The sequence below is a fragment of the Lichenostomus cassidix genome, chromosome 1Aa (genome assembly GCF_008360975.1).
Source record: "Lichenostomus cassidix isolate B80296 chromosome 1Aa, HeHo_3.0, whole genome shotgun sequence".
NCBI classification, from domain to species: domain Eukaryota; kingdom Metazoa; phylum Chordata; class Aves; order Passeriformes; family Meliphagidae; genus Lichenostomus; species Lichenostomus cassidix.
Genome location: NC_139480.1, coordinates 42044847 through 42062960, shown reverse-complemented (window position 1 = coordinate 42062960; position 18114 = coordinate 42044847). Strand labels below are relative to the sequence as shown.

The following is an 18114-nucleotide window of genomic DNA, read 5'->3' as shown; positions in this document are numbered from 1 at the left end:
GTATGGGAAACAGTATTGAACCATTTCCAGAGAGCTTTTAACCCAACATTTCCCTTCATAGAAAAATACACTAAACAGTAGGACTTCTAGAGCACAAAGTGATAATGAGATTTGTCACCTGATTGCTGTAATCTAAAAAAACAGAAATGTATTCTTCTTTTCAGCTTGTTTCAGCAAACCAATTACTTTTATGCAAAATGAAAGAATGTGAACAGTGAGACTGAGAACAGTCCACCTCATGATAGCTCAGAACTTGTTGAGGGTATTTTCTACATACCCTTATTTTGCAACAAAAAGCATCCACAGATGTTCACAAGGCATTTTGATGTCCTATTCAAGGGATCCAACAGAAGGAAGCCCTCTGTCAAAACAGGAAACTGTACCAACAGCGTCCCTCAGAAACTAGGGAACCTTTACAGCTTGCAATAAGCACTTGGCCAAGTAAAAGAAAATAACATGGTTCAGAAATTCATGGTCAGTTGGGGAGATGTGACATTGCACAGCTTGCTCCTCATGCTACATATAAAAAAAAAAAGAACATGAGATCATTCTGCTAAAGGAGAGATGGGCCACTATTCTTTGCTTTCATACTGCGAGACACAGAAGCTCAGGTTTTTGCTTTTGCACCAAGGAATTGTTCTAAATCACTGTAGAGAATGTTTAAGTTTCCCATCTCTACATATGTTACAGAATCAGACAACAACATACGTGTTCCTTAAATCTCATTTCATGAAAGCAACATGAATTATTTTCTAGACACTATGCAGAAATTTAGATGTTGGGGAATGCTTAACAGAGCCAATGCCCTGGAAATTGAGTCACTACAACTTGCAATTTCTGCCCTTCCTGGGAAGGAAATTGATAGACCTTGGTGACAAAGCCCTCAGTATTCTGGAAACTGAAAAACATGATGCATACATCCCTGTTTACCCCTAACCTGATCATATTATGAAATACCTGTGTGTACAGGTGCAAACATGTTACTTATAAGTAGGCAATCTGAACAGACAACTCAGCTGCAGGAGCACACAATGGAATGGGTGAATTCCTCTGGATCTAGGGCAACATCCTATGCAACCTATAATACAGCTATACAATTTACTTACAATACGTGTTCCTCCTTCCCTCAGGTCAAAATTATTAAATACATCATAAAACTTTCAATTGAAGTTTCATATGGAAGACCTCACAAAAATGAAGAACTTTAGGAAAGAAATGAACTTAAAAGCAGACATAAAAAGGAAACTTTGTTACAGATATAATGAAATGAAGTATTACAGAAACAATATATAAATGTGACAGACAAAAACCTTAGCCATGGAATTTTAAGAACTGGTCTGCAAGTGTGTTGCACACCCTTTTGCAAAGAGAGAGTTATCTTTCAAGTAGACAAGCATTGTCTGATTTACAAGATATTTTTCATATTAGGTTAAATTGCAGAAGTTCCCTTGAAGGAACAGGCAGGGACACATGAATTTTTGGACTATTGGGATAATAAACTCTTCACGGCCTCTACAGCTTTATAAATCCAGCATAGTTAAATGGATCAAGAAAGGAATGAGCAGTTAGTTGTTGAATGGAGCTGCATTCTAGTGCAAGGAACGTGGCAGGGTCCTATGTCTACTGCAAACTTTTGGTTTTAGTGAAAGGCAACAAATAGGTAGTTGCTTAGCGTGAACCAAATTATTTGGAAAACGGGGGACCAAAAGGCAAAACATCATTCAGAAGGGCAGTCTGAATTGCTATATGTACAGCTGCAACAAGCATAGACTGAAGAAGGTAGAAATTGTGAGATTAAAAAGCAAAATGAAGTTTGGTGGAGAGCCAATAAGATGTAAGTCTGTCAAGAGAACTTCCCTCCCTTCTTCTTTCCAGGTAATGCCGAGTTACTTCCCTTAACCTCTCTAAATATATCACATGTCTCAGTCCATGTCTTACTGCAGTCTCCCACTTCCTGAAAGAGTATTATAGAAAAAGTGTCCAGTTTTGGGGTGCATGGTGAAAGGGAAAGGCAACAAAGAAACAGTTCCAGAAAGATAAATTTGTCATACAAAGGAATTCTTCACAACGAGTGCATAAAGCACTGTCACAGATTGCACAAGGAGGCTATGGACTCTCTGTCCTCAGAAATTTTCATAACTTGCATGGGCAGTGCCCTGAGGGACTGATCTGTCTTTGAAGTTAGCCTTAATTTTAGAAGGAGGTTGAACTAAACAACCTTCAGATGTTTCTTCAAACTTATTTATAATTTCTGTGAATCTGTGATTCTAAGAATACTAGTAACCAATGGAGAACAATACCAATTTTAGCAACTAGATCTGCAGCTGAAGAGTTTAGCTTGAAATTCCTGGGGAAAATGTCTTGTTTCAAGTTTGAGTCCATAATTCCAACTCCCATTGTAGTCACAAAATCTTAACTCAGCTGACATTTGGATATAGATTCCATAGGCAGAAACTGGAATCTTTCTTTTGATACCTTAGCTGGCTTGTGCAAATCTGCTCCCATTTTAACATGTGTTATTTACTGAGTAGTGGCAGTGAAGTTAGAGATCCATCCCATCTAAGTCTACTTTTCATAATTTGAATTCTTAATCTCTGGATCAGACAACAGAATATTTTTAGGAAGTTTTGATTACTAGAATAATTGTTTTTAAAGTATAATCTCTTTTATGCAGTACCTCTTTGGTATAGCATATCTTTTTATTCTGAAATGGGTAAAGCAAAGCAGAAAATAAAGTCTAATTAAGAAGGCAGTGAAGAAATGAGGTAAATACAAGAGAGGAGAAGCATTATTTTTAGTATGCAAGTGTAGAAACAAAACCATTTTGTCAAATGCACCTGACTGCTGAAGAGGAAAGCTTTATTTTGGGAAAAGTACTACTGCTCTGGCAAAAGAAGGCAAAGCAAACCCTTCTGACACGGAAAAATATAAAGTATCATGATGTTTTTCTTCACTCCGAGAAAGCACTCTTCGGTGGTGTTTTGAATAAGTGTCTAAATCCATTCTTATGAGATGCCTAAAAGTATTTTTAAATGTTCATGGGAAAAACCCTACATTATTTGAAATATTTGAATTTTAGTACATTTATTTGGCAGAAAACTTGACTAGCTGCTTAATACTAAAGAATTGGCTGACATCAGTCTTCTGTTCTTCATCAGATATGCAAAATCTCTCACAGCTCCGATCTCTTCACTTTTAGATTTCCTCATTACACCCTTTTTGCTGTCAAAAAAATAAACTCTAATATGAATAATTTCTCAAAATTATGTGCAACGCTGCATTGATTTCAGAAAGAATTTTTGATTATGTGTGTAAAAAATGAAAAAATGCAATTTTTTTTTTGCTGGGTAAGGAAAATCATCCCCTGCAGTATTTTTATTCCCACCCTCAATGCAAAAGAAGGAAAGGCATGGTGCTCCTAATGGAACTCACAGCCTTGAGAGGAGGTGCATGTGATCCACTGAATGCAGGGAGGAACTACGTATTTACTGCTGGGATTCCCGCTGCCACCATGGAGAGCAGGGAATTATTTAAGGAAAGAGCAGGTAGTGTTGAAGCACAACTCTGATTATTTAGGGCTCTGGAGCACTGCATGGTGCTTGGACAGGGATGGGTGATGAATCCTCCCTGGAGCTGGGCTCCAGAGCTGGCTTCAAAGCAAAGGGAGGTGTCAGTTTGCATCAGTGCTGGGTGTTGAGGAATTTCATCTACACTGTAAAGACTTCGTTTCAACATGTTCCATCTGAAAGGCTAATCAGTGACTGGAGTAGGCATGGGGAGTGAGATTTGAGCTTGAAGTCTGGACTCTGGAAGAAAACTCAAGTGCTTTGGGAAATGTCAGCTCTTGAAAGTGATGACTGATATTGCAGTTTAAGAAAATAAAAATCACATATTCTAATGTTTAATTTCAGTATTACCCAAGAGTATCTGCATTAAAAATTAGAACAAAAATCACTACAATTAATGGAAAATAAGAGCTGAGTTTTCATATAGCTTATGCCATTTGGCTTTTCTTTCTAAATATTAAAAAAGTCTCTGAACCTTGAATTTCTCATGTGGCAAAATCACTGTAGCAGAGTGTTATTATAAGGGGAATAATTTTATTTTTTTTTTTAATTAAGTTGCGGGAGTTCTCTTTTATGAAACCCTTGTCATTTATTTTAGAGGACAGAATTTTATATAAGTTTTAACTATTTGGAATCCATTTTTTTACTGTATGGATCTAAAAAGAAGATGAATTCTAATATTTTTTTTACTTCTTTACCATCAGAAGATTGAGATATTAAGGATAAGGATATAATTAAAGGAGAGTGAAAACCTGGTCTGTTTTCACAATCCTTATATTTATCTCAGAATATTTAATCCTTGATGGTCTATGTTTCAAAACTGCAGGTTTGCAGAATGGGCATCAGGTTGCTAATTCATGTTTTAATCTACCATTAGTTGTCTGGAAAAAATAAATCATCTAAATAGCCACATGTGGGCCCAGTAAGTCAACATACATGTGTAAATGGTAAATGCATGTTAGATATTTAATTAAAGATACATTTAGCATTTTAACAATCAAGTCCCTGAGAAGGATAGGTTTGTCTCAGTGTTGAAATTGTTGAAGGCATGAAAACAAATTAAAATAAGAGATTGACAGCAGCATTTACTGAGTAGGTAAAGTAAACCTAACAAGCCAAGACAAATTCCAGATTTTGGCATTGAGTCATGGAATCTTTATGGTGTCACTGTGGTAGAGTTCAAAACAGAGAGAGAAAGGGATCAGAGTGCCAAAAAATTATTTAATGAAGCATATTCAGGAGACCAGTATATTTCCTATAAAAGCTGAGTCCTTTTCCATAATTGTTCTTTTCTGAAATGTATTGCTGTGCAATGATTTCTTTAAGCTAAGCTACTCAGTTCCCACTGTGGTTTTTACAAGTGGGTGAAGGTGTGCAGAAAGTAAACTGCCAGAATTTTTTTTCTCAACTTTTAGAATGGGATCTCGTCTTCCTAAATCCTATATAAACAAGAGGTCAGGTGGCATCTCTATTTAATAAGTCAGTCAAACTGTTCCTCAGGGTTTCTTTAAACAATGTATTCTGACCTAAACTGAAAGCTCACCAGGTAAATTCTCTATACTTGAGCTGCCTGCATATGCACAAAAAATACCTATTTAAATAAGAAATGCAATTTCTTTCACTGAGAGGTCTAAGCAGACAATTCCAGGCTTCTAGGAGAGGTGCAGCATTCCTGCTCCTAAGTCTGTTTTGTTTTAATTTCTTTTTTTTCACTAGGAATGATGTAAAATACATCCATAGGAGCAGGGTCTGGAACATCTGGGCTGGTCCTTTGATCTGTCTGCAGTGTCCCTTGGGCTAGCCTGAAGGGCTCAGTCATCTGCTTTCTTTTAGACTCTTTGATCTTGCTGACCTTTTGTGGCTGTTTTTTTTTAAAGGAGCAGCAGATATTATTAATTGAGATGCATCACTGTCTGGTGGCCAGGGAACTGTTTGGAAATAGAAGTTTTGTCTTTTTGACTCTGGGTATGGAGTTACCACTGGAGTTGATGACAAAGGATATGCAAACTGGACTTAATTTCTCCAGCCTTTGAAACTTTCTCTTTTCTCTAGTGACCATGAAGATAATGCAGGAGCCTGTTCCAGATAAACTGGCTGTCCTGTGCAGCAAGACACATAGACTTTTAGCAAAGTATTATCCAAATTTAGGCACTCTGGACTGAAGCCTTTGCTAAATGGAGCAATCCCCAGGGCTAATGAGTAAGCTCTGCCTGCAGGATACTCCTGGGTTTGCTGGTAATGAACTGAACACAGGCTTGATGCTTAACAGACCTCGCTTCAAATTCAGTCTGGGACATATGGCAGCCATTAGTGACAGAAAGCAATGCATTTTTTCATTGTCAGCAACTCTGATGGTGAAACAGAACAACAGCTCCTAACAGCACTCCCAGTTGTCCATATCTTCTCCCAATGGGTCTTTCTAGTTTATCTTTTTTACTTGTCTAGTTTTTTCTCAAGGTTCTGAGCTATTTTAGTTTCAAGCAGGTACATAACGCCTCTCAAGCAGATGTTACCACCCTCTGCAGTTGTTGATGCTCCTTGCATTTTTTTACATTTTTTTAATACAAATTCTTTTGTTTAACAGTGTGGACTGAAAGGAGATGGAGCAAAAATCCTGTAATAGCTTGAGACATCTTTCTCAAACTAGAAAAATCCCAACAGTATCTCTTAAAAGATCTCCAAAATTCAGGGTGGGTATCCACAGTATTGCTACTGTGATAATTTTCCACTTGCTTTTATTGTCATGCAAATACCTTTCATACTGTTACTTTTGAGGAGATTATTCATGGTCTCAGGAGCACTTTATTTTTCACTGATATTTGCCTTTGATCGCTCAGCTTCTGAAGTTAAAAATTACCTCATTAACACAAAATTCTTAGCTGTCTCTTACTTAAAATAAGGTCCTGGAAAGACTCGCAGGTTGGATACTCAAAACAAAAAGTCTCCCAAACCATTAGTCATTTTTCAAAATCTTGGCCATGGTCTTTTATTAGTCTGTAAAACTTTATCACCATATAGTGCACCCTTTAAATAATAAATATTAACCCCAGATGATGGAGGACTGAACAGAACAAATGCATGATATGTGCATAATCTTGAAGGTTTCATGGAAAGCAGGCTTTCTGCAAAGTCTGCTTAGACACCCAAGCAATCACTTGTTTCTGCAGAGATACTTCAAAATTTTTTGTGTGCTTGTGAGAATACATATTACAGCCATCATATCTTTTCTTCCTGATTTTGAGGACATTTCTTGTCATTTTTCCTGCTCTTTGTTTGCATTAGAAGACATGGAAATTCACATTGTTGAGAAAATCTTAGAAAACGTGTTTTGCAGTTTTCTTCTCCTAGTGAAGAACTCCTCCTTTGAATGGGATGGCAACATGTGTGTTTGATAAGGATCAAATACCTGGACCCTAAATCCACGCAGGGCAGATTGTGACCCTTGCTGAGCAGTATTTCATACAAATACAACCACTGCCTGCCACAACGTAAACAGCAAGTCCTTTTGCCAGGGACTTCTATGACAACAGAATGAATATCTAGACATGATTAGCAGGTAAATTCAGACCACCATGAAGGGTAGGATAAACTAATCTTTTTTTTGTTGCTAAATGTAAACGTCTGGCAACATGTATTTAAGTGTGTCACAACAGACATCTGCCATCAGGACTCGCAATGTTAGACTGTTCAGTACAAAATTCACAATGGATTCATCTCATTCTTTACTAGCAAGGAGACCTCAGTGACTTTTGCCCTATAATTAGAGTATCTGCACAAAACTTTTATTTTTAGACATAGATGTAAATTCATTTAATCTCATTTAAATTACTAAAATATTCTACTTAGTATGCATGAAGGAATCAGTTTTATACCTAGTTTGTAAGAAATCCTTAATAGGCTTTAAGAGGCGTTGAAGGGCCTGGAGCTCTAACAGAGTGAAACACTTAAGTGCTTATTTTATTTTTAGGAACATAAACAATGTAAAAATTATTGATGGTAAGGATGAATTTTTTCCTAAACAAGAAACATGGCAGTGCAAACATATGGTCATGAAAAAAACTTATGGCATTTAATATTAGCCTTACTGAAGTCACTGAAAGCTAACTGTGTATTTAAGGTTTGCTTTCCTTCCTTGACTAATTTTTGTCTTCATTACTCCTAAACTTCTTTTGAGACATTCTGAGTTTAAGAAGCAAGATTTAAAAGTTATTAAATAGGCTATTACTGGTTTTATGGTTTAAATCAATCAGATGAAACGGAATTAAAACAATTATGTAACTAAGTTTTAAAACTAATATAACTCATCAAAAGTACCAGAATATATTATATGTTTTCAGTGTTTTCCATTAGCTTTTTCCTTAAAATATTTATGTCATTGTTCTGGCTTTGAACAGGGATAGTTTTTCTGATATGAAGTTGTTACTCTAAGTTTGAACTGAAAAAGAAAACAAAAATCTTCCAAAATACTTAATGTGAGAAATATGTGTCTATCTTTGGAGAGCAAGTTGGTTGGAAAGAGTTTTCTTTAGATCAATGATAAAAGAAAATTGCAGGAGGCACTGGAGAGTGTTATAACTTTGTAGAAATATATGTAAATATCTCTATGAACAAAAAGGAAAAGGTAAGGTTTAATCTTTAAAGAACTGAAAATATGTTATTAAGAATTCTTAGCAAATGTTTTTCCTCTCTTCTCCTAATCAAGAACTTTGTCTTTAAATGGCATGACAGCATCTGCATTTAATAAAAATCAAATAAAACATTTCCGTAGCAACAGATGGCACTGGTTTTAATTCTTTGTGGCCAATTCAGGTATTATGAGAATGAATTATGATGTAAGTGAGCTTTGCATGTAAAGTATCTTCTAACAAAAATTTTGAATAAATGTACATTTTTGGTTACCTGTTTCACCTTGACCAGCTCCTGTCATCTGTTAGAACACAAAAAACTCAAATGCCTTCAGCTCTGTGGCTGCTTGATATTGAGGCCAGGATTTCCTTCTCTTCCAGCCTAGGTGCTGAGGTGCCTGAGCTGTTTCAGGGGTTAAAAGCTGTAAGCACTGATGCGTATATATGAGGCTGTATTCCTAGAACACGGCTGGTAGCCTGACTCTAGCTATTGCAGTCCAACCACAGGGACCAATAGAAAGAGAAGAAGATCCAAGAAAGCTGAGGTAAGCCCAAACTCTGAAGCAATGTCAAACTAGAAGCAATAGCTAATAAGGTGTGTATGGAAATACATCTGGGAATGCTAGTATGTGCTTCCAGTTTTATATGCTGCTAATTCTTAGGAGGACAGGAAACAAACACAGTGGTTTGCAGCCAAAAGCGGTGAATTTACAGTGATTTCTAACTGGCTTCAGATAGCTCCAGGAACCTGACTAACAAGGTAAATTGCTTTATATGTCTTTTTTTTTAAATGTTATTAAGGTTATGAATATTTACAGAGGAAGAGGGTTGCAAATTCACTGGGTAAAATAGAAATGTTATTCTTTAGGAATACTTTATTTGTCTTTTTTTGGAATGCTTCCAGATAACAGTTTCTGGGGCTGGAAAAGCTATAGGATAATGCACTTGTTACTGCTAATAACAATGTTGAAAACTAGCAAATTACTACATATCATATGCAGCAACCTAACTGAGCTCCTAACCTTACCGATGCATTAATCCTATGAGAGAATTTACTTTTTATTTAAATAATATTTTTGCCAAAATCAACCTCCTAATTTTGACCAGAAATTTCAGCTCTGAGTCTTTTGCCTCTGCATTGCAAAATGCTTGTTAATCTCCATGAGGCAGTGAGCAAGATAACAGTGTTTGTGAAGCACTCTTTTTGTGTGACACACATATTTCCTTTCGGAGTTAATGATCAGGGTTGATTTTGTTCATCATTTAATGGTGGAAGAGACTAAAAAACCAGATAATTAAGTGTCTAAAATAGTTACAAGTTGCATGAGTGTATATGAATAATGTGGTTAGGATTTATTTTTTGTGAATATAATTTGGTTTGGATCTCTTTTTTCTGTCATTTAGATCAGACACTTGTTTTGTCTGTTTGCTTTAGGGAAGGCAATTCATAACTTTGGATATGTGAGAGTGAGTGAGGTGGGGAATGGATTAGTCAAACATATTCCCTCCAAGATTTTTAAGAACATGCCCAACAAACAGCTGTTAAAACATTATTTGATCTTCCACTTTTCAATGAAGACAAAAGACCCTGGAAAATCTGATCCAGATGCCATTATAATTTAAGAGAGAAAAAGAACAGAAAAGAGGGTATGATTAATATTAAAAGGAGGAACACTGACTACAATACTATTTATATTATTGTGGTAATGATAACTTTTCTGAAGATTATTCATGATATAATGTAGATTATAGGTCCATACTGGAAAACTTACTCAAATTTAAAAGAGACACTTTAGATTTATTGTCTAAAAATGATCCATATTTTCATGTTCTTTGAAATGACACTAGTATGAACATCAGTTAAACTGGCAGTCAATGTGGAGACTAAGTTCAATCAGGGAAATGTTCATCAACATATAGCACTGAATTGTTATTGCTCTTATATAATTTTTAGATTTTCCTTAACATGTCATGGAAAATACCCTAGAGGACAAAATTTGGCTGTTTTTTAAAGGAAATATTATTTTATGTGCAAAACTGTTTTGTTAATCTAGTATGCTGCTAGGGAGTTTTGTTGAGAAACAGCTAACTTTTTTTTCCCCTTCCAAGGTAAACAGAATGATTCTAAAAGTCTATACGAGCCTTTTGCTCCTATTCTTGGTCAATTCCGTGTGTACTCGAACTGTGAGACAAGTTTATGATGATCTGGGTCCTGACCATTGGTCTCGCTACACTTCTGAGTGCCCACAAGAGTGCTTTTGTCCTCCTAGTTTCCCCAATGCATTATACTGTGATAACAAAGGACTTAAAGAAATACCTCCAATTCCAGCAAGAATTTGGTACCTCTATCTTCAAAACAATCAAATTGAAACACTTTCAGAGAAGCCTTTCATGAATGCCACTCATCTGAGATGGATAAATCTAAACAAGAATAAGATCACAAACAGTGGAATTGAGAATGGCGTGCTGAGCAAGCTGAAAAGACTGCTTTACTTATTCCTTGAAGAAAATGAATTGGAAGAGGTGCCTGCTCCATTACCAGTGGGCCTGGAACAGCTAAGACTCGCTAGAAACAAAATCTCCAGAATCCCAGAGGGAGTCTTCAGCCACTTGGAAAACCTTACTCTGTTAGACCTTCATCAGAACAGTTTGTTGGACAGCGCTCTGGAAGGTGACACCTTCCAAGGACTCAACAATCTCATGCAACTCAACATAGCAAAAAATTCTCTCAAGAAAATGCCTTTAAGCATTCCAGCTAATACTCTGCAGCTGTTTTTGGACAACAACTCCATTGAAGTTATACCAGAAAACTACTTCAGTGCAATACCCAAAGTGACTTTCCTCAGGCTGAACTACAATAAATTATCTGATGATGGTATCCCTCCAAATGGGTTTAACGTTTCATCTATTCTAGACCTACAGTTGTCTCACAATCAGCTCACTAAAATTCCACCAATCAATGCTCACCTTGAGCACCTGCATCTTGATCACAACAAAATCAAAAGTAAGTGTGTATTACCAGTGTGGGACCCCACAAAACTGTAATTATTTTAAAATGCCTACTTAACCATAAAAATGCTCTTTGAGGTAAAGTGATTAAAATCATAGAATCATTTAACAATTTGGGAAGGAAGAGACCTCTAGAGGTCATCTATTCCAACCTTCCTGCAATAAGCAGGGGCATTTTCAACAAGATGGGGTTTCTCAGGGCCCTGTCCAGCCTAGCCTTGAAATTTTCCAAGGATGGGGCATCCATCACCTTTCTGAGCAAGATGTTTCAGTGTTTTACTGATTTTACAGCGTATTTGTTCTGCTAAGATTTATCTCTCCAAAAGTTTTCCATGTTGTGGAAGTGAGATGAGGTTTTGTAGCCAAGGAAACAAAGCCTGTTGGTTTTCATAGTTTCAGTTCTAGGATTGTTTCCAAGTTCATCCAGGTGTAGTTGGGATGTGGTGGTTAGGGACATCACATACACTAGGTAATGCAAGTATCTGCTCAGTAAATACTTTGTTTCATGCCAAAAGCCAAAATAAAATCATGACTTTTTATTTACCACTGCACAGAAGAAAGCCAAGTTTCTATATTTATCCTCCCATCATGGTTATCTAATTGAATACATGGTCCCTTACCACTCTTTTGTGCCATTAGAGTTCACCACAAAAAATAATAGGTTGGTTTTTGCATGAAACAAGGACTTATAAAAGGAAGATACCTATTAATAATTTACATTTGTTCACTGCATTTGGCAAAATACATGTATGAAATCATGTCAATAAAAAATAAATTTTGTAAAACTGGCACCTATTTAAGTGGCCTACAAGAATTCTAACAGTTAATTAGAGTTAAAGCTTATGACAGATGTTGTTTCTGAACATATTTAACTGCCCCCTGGTTACAAAGACATTTATTTTAATTGCTTCACTGCATGGCCTCAGGTGCAGACTTTATCCTGTTACTTTGAGTGGACACAAATGGAAGTCAATGGAATGTAGCCTGTCCAGTTTAAAAATTATTTTGTGTTTAGGTAGTATTTAAAGGTCTGTCTAGTTCTCTTCCTTCCCTGGAAAAATTTGACAAAGCTTAAGAAAATTAAATTTTGTAGTATGTGCAAACTCAAGTCCCACTTCCCAATGGCACATGAGTATCTGTGAAGATAAATCACGACAGTTTTCCACAAGTCTTGTATTCCTTAATGCCTTTACTACTTTTCAAACATCATTGTAGAAATTCTTAGTGGCTGAATGGAAAATAGTTTCAACCTGATACCTTAAATGAAAATCAGGTACTATGTAAGTTACATTTTACCACATAGCATAATTGTTCAAGAGGTAGGGGATAATGACATAGTCTTCATGAGACATTGCTCTAATAGATGATATCTCAAAGGGCCTTAAACGTGGATAGGTCATTACTTTAAGAAAACCAGTGTAAAACTTTTGAAAGAAAACTAGCTGTAAAATCCTGGATCTGGTTTCTCCACAAAAGAATCCTCCTGAAGGTTTGCAGTACAAGCCCCTTTAATAATATTAATTCTCAGATACTCCTTCACAATTGCAAATCTCTGCTTTATTTCCTATTGGTGAATCATAGTTACACTGTTGTTATTTCAAGAGTTCAGACATCAACATTTCTGTGTAAATACCATTTGTCTATGTTTTATTGTATGTTATTTTGCAATACCAGTTGTTCATATAAGTGCATGGACTTATTTCTCCAGAGACCATTTATGAAGATGTAAGGCCTTCTTGTGAAGCCCAGGAAAGCCAATGATAGCCTCATCATTTGTCTCAGTGAAACAAGAATTACACCTGCAGTCCCTTCCCTAAGGATCTCAATACACAGAGGAAAAAATTATCCAGATTTTGGAAGTAAAACCAACTTAAAACCAAAGCTAATTATGGCTCCAATAGATTTGCACCACATTTGTTCCATAGCATTTTAAAACATGCATGCCTACATATTTATCTAGGAGATACCCTTGTGAGGCTCTGGGGAGTTGCTAAATAGTGAAAAAAAAGTTAAAATAAGCAAACAGAAGGTATGAAATGATGATGGAGCAAGTGAGCAAGGGTAAGCATTACAGTGTTGTCAAAGGACATGAAAGGAAGCAAACATTAAGTTCCCCTAGAGGTTGAGATAGATACTCTTAACTAATATTATTTCACATGTAGAGAAAGGGAGAAATCCTTGGCCAGAGTACCTAAATTTTTTTTCCATATTAGAAGTTTACTGGGAAAGAAACAGGACCTTCTGCAGTTCTTCAGGAGACACATTATATCAGCCTTTAGAAAGAACATCTTTTGCAGTTTTTCCTTACAGCAGCTCTAGTTTCATCTTAAAATATTACACAACGTAACAATTCTGTTGACAAGCAGTGGAATTCACCTTCTTTGAATAAACTATCCCAGATTTTTTACATCTAGTTTGAGATAGTCATACAGACCTCCTGCTCAACTGACAGAAATGGATACACAATTGCAAAGGGAAACTCATCCCATCTTAAGGAGCTGTCTGTCTCCTTTTGTAAGCATTCATCTCTAGAGTTTATAAACAAAGTCTAAATGGTTTACTTAGACTAACACTTAACCTCTACATGGATCAGTTTAGGCAGGGTGAATTTTACCTGTGGAAGAAAAGACCTGTTCCTCCTGCTTAAACAAAATTCAGTAACATATCCATGAGGAGGACTGAAAGAGAGAGAGAGAGAGGCTTTTACTCTCCTGATAGTTTGGGTAAGATTTACTGTTTATGGGAAGAGAACAATAAAAATCAAAACCACTTCATACAACACATCATCAGGAAATAACTTCTTCCTAGGTGGCCCCTGGTTAGACAACTGCTGCCTCACTTCAAGGGTGGAGTAATCAACCCAGTGAAAACTAGTGCAGTGAGACAGACTCTTCTCTGTCAGACAAGACAGAGATTTAGGATACACTTGAAGCCATCTTGTCTGCTATGAACAGTAGTGCTTACCAAAAAAGCAGATTTTTTTCTACTACATAGTGTTGATTCACCTAAAACTTTCAATAGCTGCATTCATAATGAAAATTCTCAAGCCTTCTGCCTTGTAGATTCACACACAAAAAAAAAGTTGTAGCTGTTTCTTCCAAGAATATCAAAAGCTTTGCCAACATTAATCAAATTTCACAAGATAGACAAATATCACGAATATAACAAAATTTTCAGGTCTTGGCTGACTGGATATATTTATCTGGTTTCCATTATAAAGATGAAGTCCACTTCCAAGATGTTGCAAACATCTGGGCAGTTTTTCAAAATAGAGTGTGGGGGGAAAAAAAGTAAGTTATAGGGGTGAAAAACTGTATGTTGCTATTTTTACATTTATCTGATTTTGGGGTTTGTAGTCAGAAGAATTGTGCATGTTATCACTACTAAATATAAAGGGAGAAATTATTTTTTTCTATTTTTTTGTTACTACAAAAATGTATTAAAAAAGTCTGTTACATGCACATTCTCCATTCACTGTTTTTCAGTCAGTCCAGGGCCAAGATACTCAAGCAGTCAGACAAATCAAAAAATACCATAATTTGGTCAAAGGAATTTGACATCTTTGATAAACAAACACCACTTCAGTGTTTTCTAGAGGCTCTTTTGAGGCCATTTTGAGGCTGAAATAGGGCAGCAGCTGCCTGACTATTTAACAATTGAAGACAAAATGTAAAAAGCATTTTAGCCAAGTGATGATGCAGAGCTAACCTAGAGGAGACAATGTAAAGAACCCAAGCTATTCAACACTTATGATTATGGGTAATGATTTAAGCCACAGTTTAAAATTTAATCTGTACAGAAACAAGTGATATATACAGAATTTTATGGATTTGTTGGCTTTCAAATTAGGAAGAAAAAGATCCCATTGCACAAGTTATATTCTTGCAATTAAAGCCAACACTATTGCATAATATGAGCAGAAAAGTACAGATGTTAAAAGTTACAAACATTATACAAAAAGTTCCTCTGATTCAATAGTGCTATAGTTTTGAATGGAAGATATTCATTAGGGAATATTATCAGCCTAAAACTAATGTAATGTCATTGAAATAAGATGTTCAAAACCCCTCAGCAGTAATCTTGTCCTGCTCACTCAGAGTGTCAAGAGCTATTTCTCAATGCTTGCCATGGAGTAAATTGTCTAAACTAGTATTCTCATTGTTCAAGGTTAAATTATGCATCTAGAGGCCTTTTCTCAGTACAGTAAATATATGATTCATTGATCTAGATCACAATATATTACGATGCTTTTTTGCTCCATCAACAAAATAATTAAATATTAACAAAAGCAACAATCTCCCCTGCAAACATCAATGGAAGTTTACCTTATTTGTTTCCTAACTGACTTTTATCTTCATGAACTTTTCCCATGGAAATAACCTAACATGCTGGTCTACATTTTCAGGTGTCAATGGTACTCAAATCTGCCCAGTTTCCATTGCCCTAGAAGAAGACTATGGTTATTATGGCAACATCCCTCGCCTCCGATACCTTCGTCTGGATGGAAACGAAATTCAACCTCCAATCCCACTGGACATCATGATATGTTTCCGACTACTTCAAGCTGTTGTCATATAAAGATATCCCGGTGTCACTCTTGTACTGTGAGAGTGCTAAGATACAAGTTTTGCTGGAATGAAACTTGTTCTAACCCATAAGTCAAGAAGTAACAGCTTTATTTAAGTTTTTTCTTTGCTTGTATCTTTTCTATGGCCAAAAAGGGTGTTTTCTTTCAGAAGGGATTTTGCATGGACCTGATACATGTGCTTAACACCTTACCTTACAAATTCCTAATGTGAATATATATTGAAAATCGTCAATGTAAGATCCCAAATATTCCAAAGAAAATTTTTGCCTAATGCATCTTTCTTGTCAAATGTGACAATGCCTACCATGCTAACATCATCGCTACAGATGAATTATATGTCTTTTTTTGTTACATAGTAGCTAACACAGTGAATTTGGGTGCACTTGGCCAAATCATATGCTATTAAAATCATGAGCTGCATGAATACTAGTTATCAAGAACTGCCACTGACATTTCAGATAGTGACGAGTGGTGAACAACCACTTAAAATGTAAATAACCCATAAATTGCTGTCATCCTTTGAAGACTAATACGTTAAAGGCAAAAAGTACATGAGGCTCAGCATTCAAAGCAGTGTACTGAATATATATCATTGTAGGGATCGATTTAGTGAATTTCAGAATTGGAATAAAGTGATCCAACTCAAATCTAGGGACAAGAGAGCATGAGATGAAATCTTGTTCTTTTAAAGTCCCAATTTTCTTCTGTTTTATTCCACTTCTAGTTTTGACACCATCTCTTTCTGCAGCTTTGGGATAGTCATTGAATAGTTGGTTAATTCTAGTTTGCATAGAGATATAACCAAGAACATTAATAATAACATATTTCACGGACTAGGCACTTCATAAAAATTTGAGTGGCTAGGTAATTCAATGGTGATAAAGAGAAAATTGAGAAATTAAGTGGTACATCCCTTCCCAATTATTTACTGGACTAGGCAAGCACTTGCATAGGAATTGTATCATTTAAGCAAATACAACTCAGAGCAGTGTTTAGCTATCTGCTAACTCACATACACACACAGTAACACTGGATTTTAGAGAAGTCCAAATATTTAGAACACAATACATTAACAATTCACTAACAAGGGAGATATCAGAAGGCAATGTTTTATGAAATATGGTTGACTTTATAAAAACTGACTGATTTTTTTCCTATTTTATAATATTGGCACTTCAATAAATGACTTGAATATTAGAGTCAACTAATCACTGAGAGAGTATGACATTCTTATTTCTGCTAGCCAGCACAACAGACTATCCATCAGCCATTATTTTAGTCTTGCATTTCTAGATAGAAGAATTAATTGCTTTTTGATATCTTGCATCTATTGCAACCAGTTTAAGACTGGCCTCAGTAACAAGCATTTAAAGGCTATGCATGTGGTGTAATTTTTATTTTGAACATTAGATATTTTCTTAAAAGTAGATTTTTAAAAGTATTGAGAACTGCAATTTCTAACAGTCAATCCTTTTTATCTGAAAATCAGGCCTTATGCTGCTCCAGAGAACTTGTGGAAACAATCTAATATAGACACCCAGCATAGAAATAACCCATTCAGAAATCCAATCACAAAAACATTTGGTTTTGCTGTTCTTTTTATGTGATTGCTGAGAAACTCCTACCCTTCTAGCAAGAGTATTTTCTGTGCCTCTGTCTTCACCCTATATGAAAAAATACAGATTTAAAAATCTTTACAATATGTATGCATGTTTAGCTATGTTCTTTACTCAATAATAGCATAGTAATTTATTTTTTGAAAAAAAAAAGGCAATACTACTAATTAAATTATAACAACAATTATGTTCTTGTGCTTGGAAATTAATTTCTAGTTTAAACAAAGAACAAATACACGTAACCAAAGTGAATATTCACAGCATTTATGTGAATTATTAATATTATTTACAGTTCTAATCATACAGCAAAGCATCTTTGAAGATTCAGTAAAATATTATGACCCTTCTAGGTACCATATACACATTAAAGCAGAAAAGACTAAATCTTCCCTAAAGATATATCAAGCTTATACATGAGAAAGGTTGATATGTAAAATCATAAAGGGATACTAGGCATCAAGGTACTCCATTTTCTGGATAGGGGCATTATGTGATGGAATCAGGAGCACATGATCTGATGAAAAAATTCTCAGTTATTTTCACCAGCTTTGACTTCTATTTTTCCAGTACAGTGTAATGTGGAAATCCTTATAAATTACTTCTTCAAATGATCAATACAATCCTATGGAACAATTCTAGAATGCATGGAGATTGATGCTCAGGATTTGTCTCTGTCAAATTTCAGTTAATTCGAGTGAAGAGAAAAATTC

General features: G+C 35.7%; 1 protein-coding gene across 1 annotated transcript; it reads left to right on the top strand.

The window, feature by feature from the left end:
- The first annotated feature begins 8869 nt into the window (after nt 1-8869).
- Nucleotides 8870-17585, top strand: KERA (keratocan). The gene is made up of 3 exons (XM_085079576.1): nt 8870-8951; nt 10301-11195; nt 15606-17585. Exons 2-3 carry the CDS (start codon nt 10310-10312, stop codon nt 15776-15778), a joined length of 1059 nt encoding a protein of 352 aa, XP_084935702.1. The 5' UTR covers nt 8870-8951; nt 10301-10309; the 3' UTR covers nt 15779-17585.
- The last annotated feature ends 529 nt before the right edge of the window (nt 17586-18114 follow it).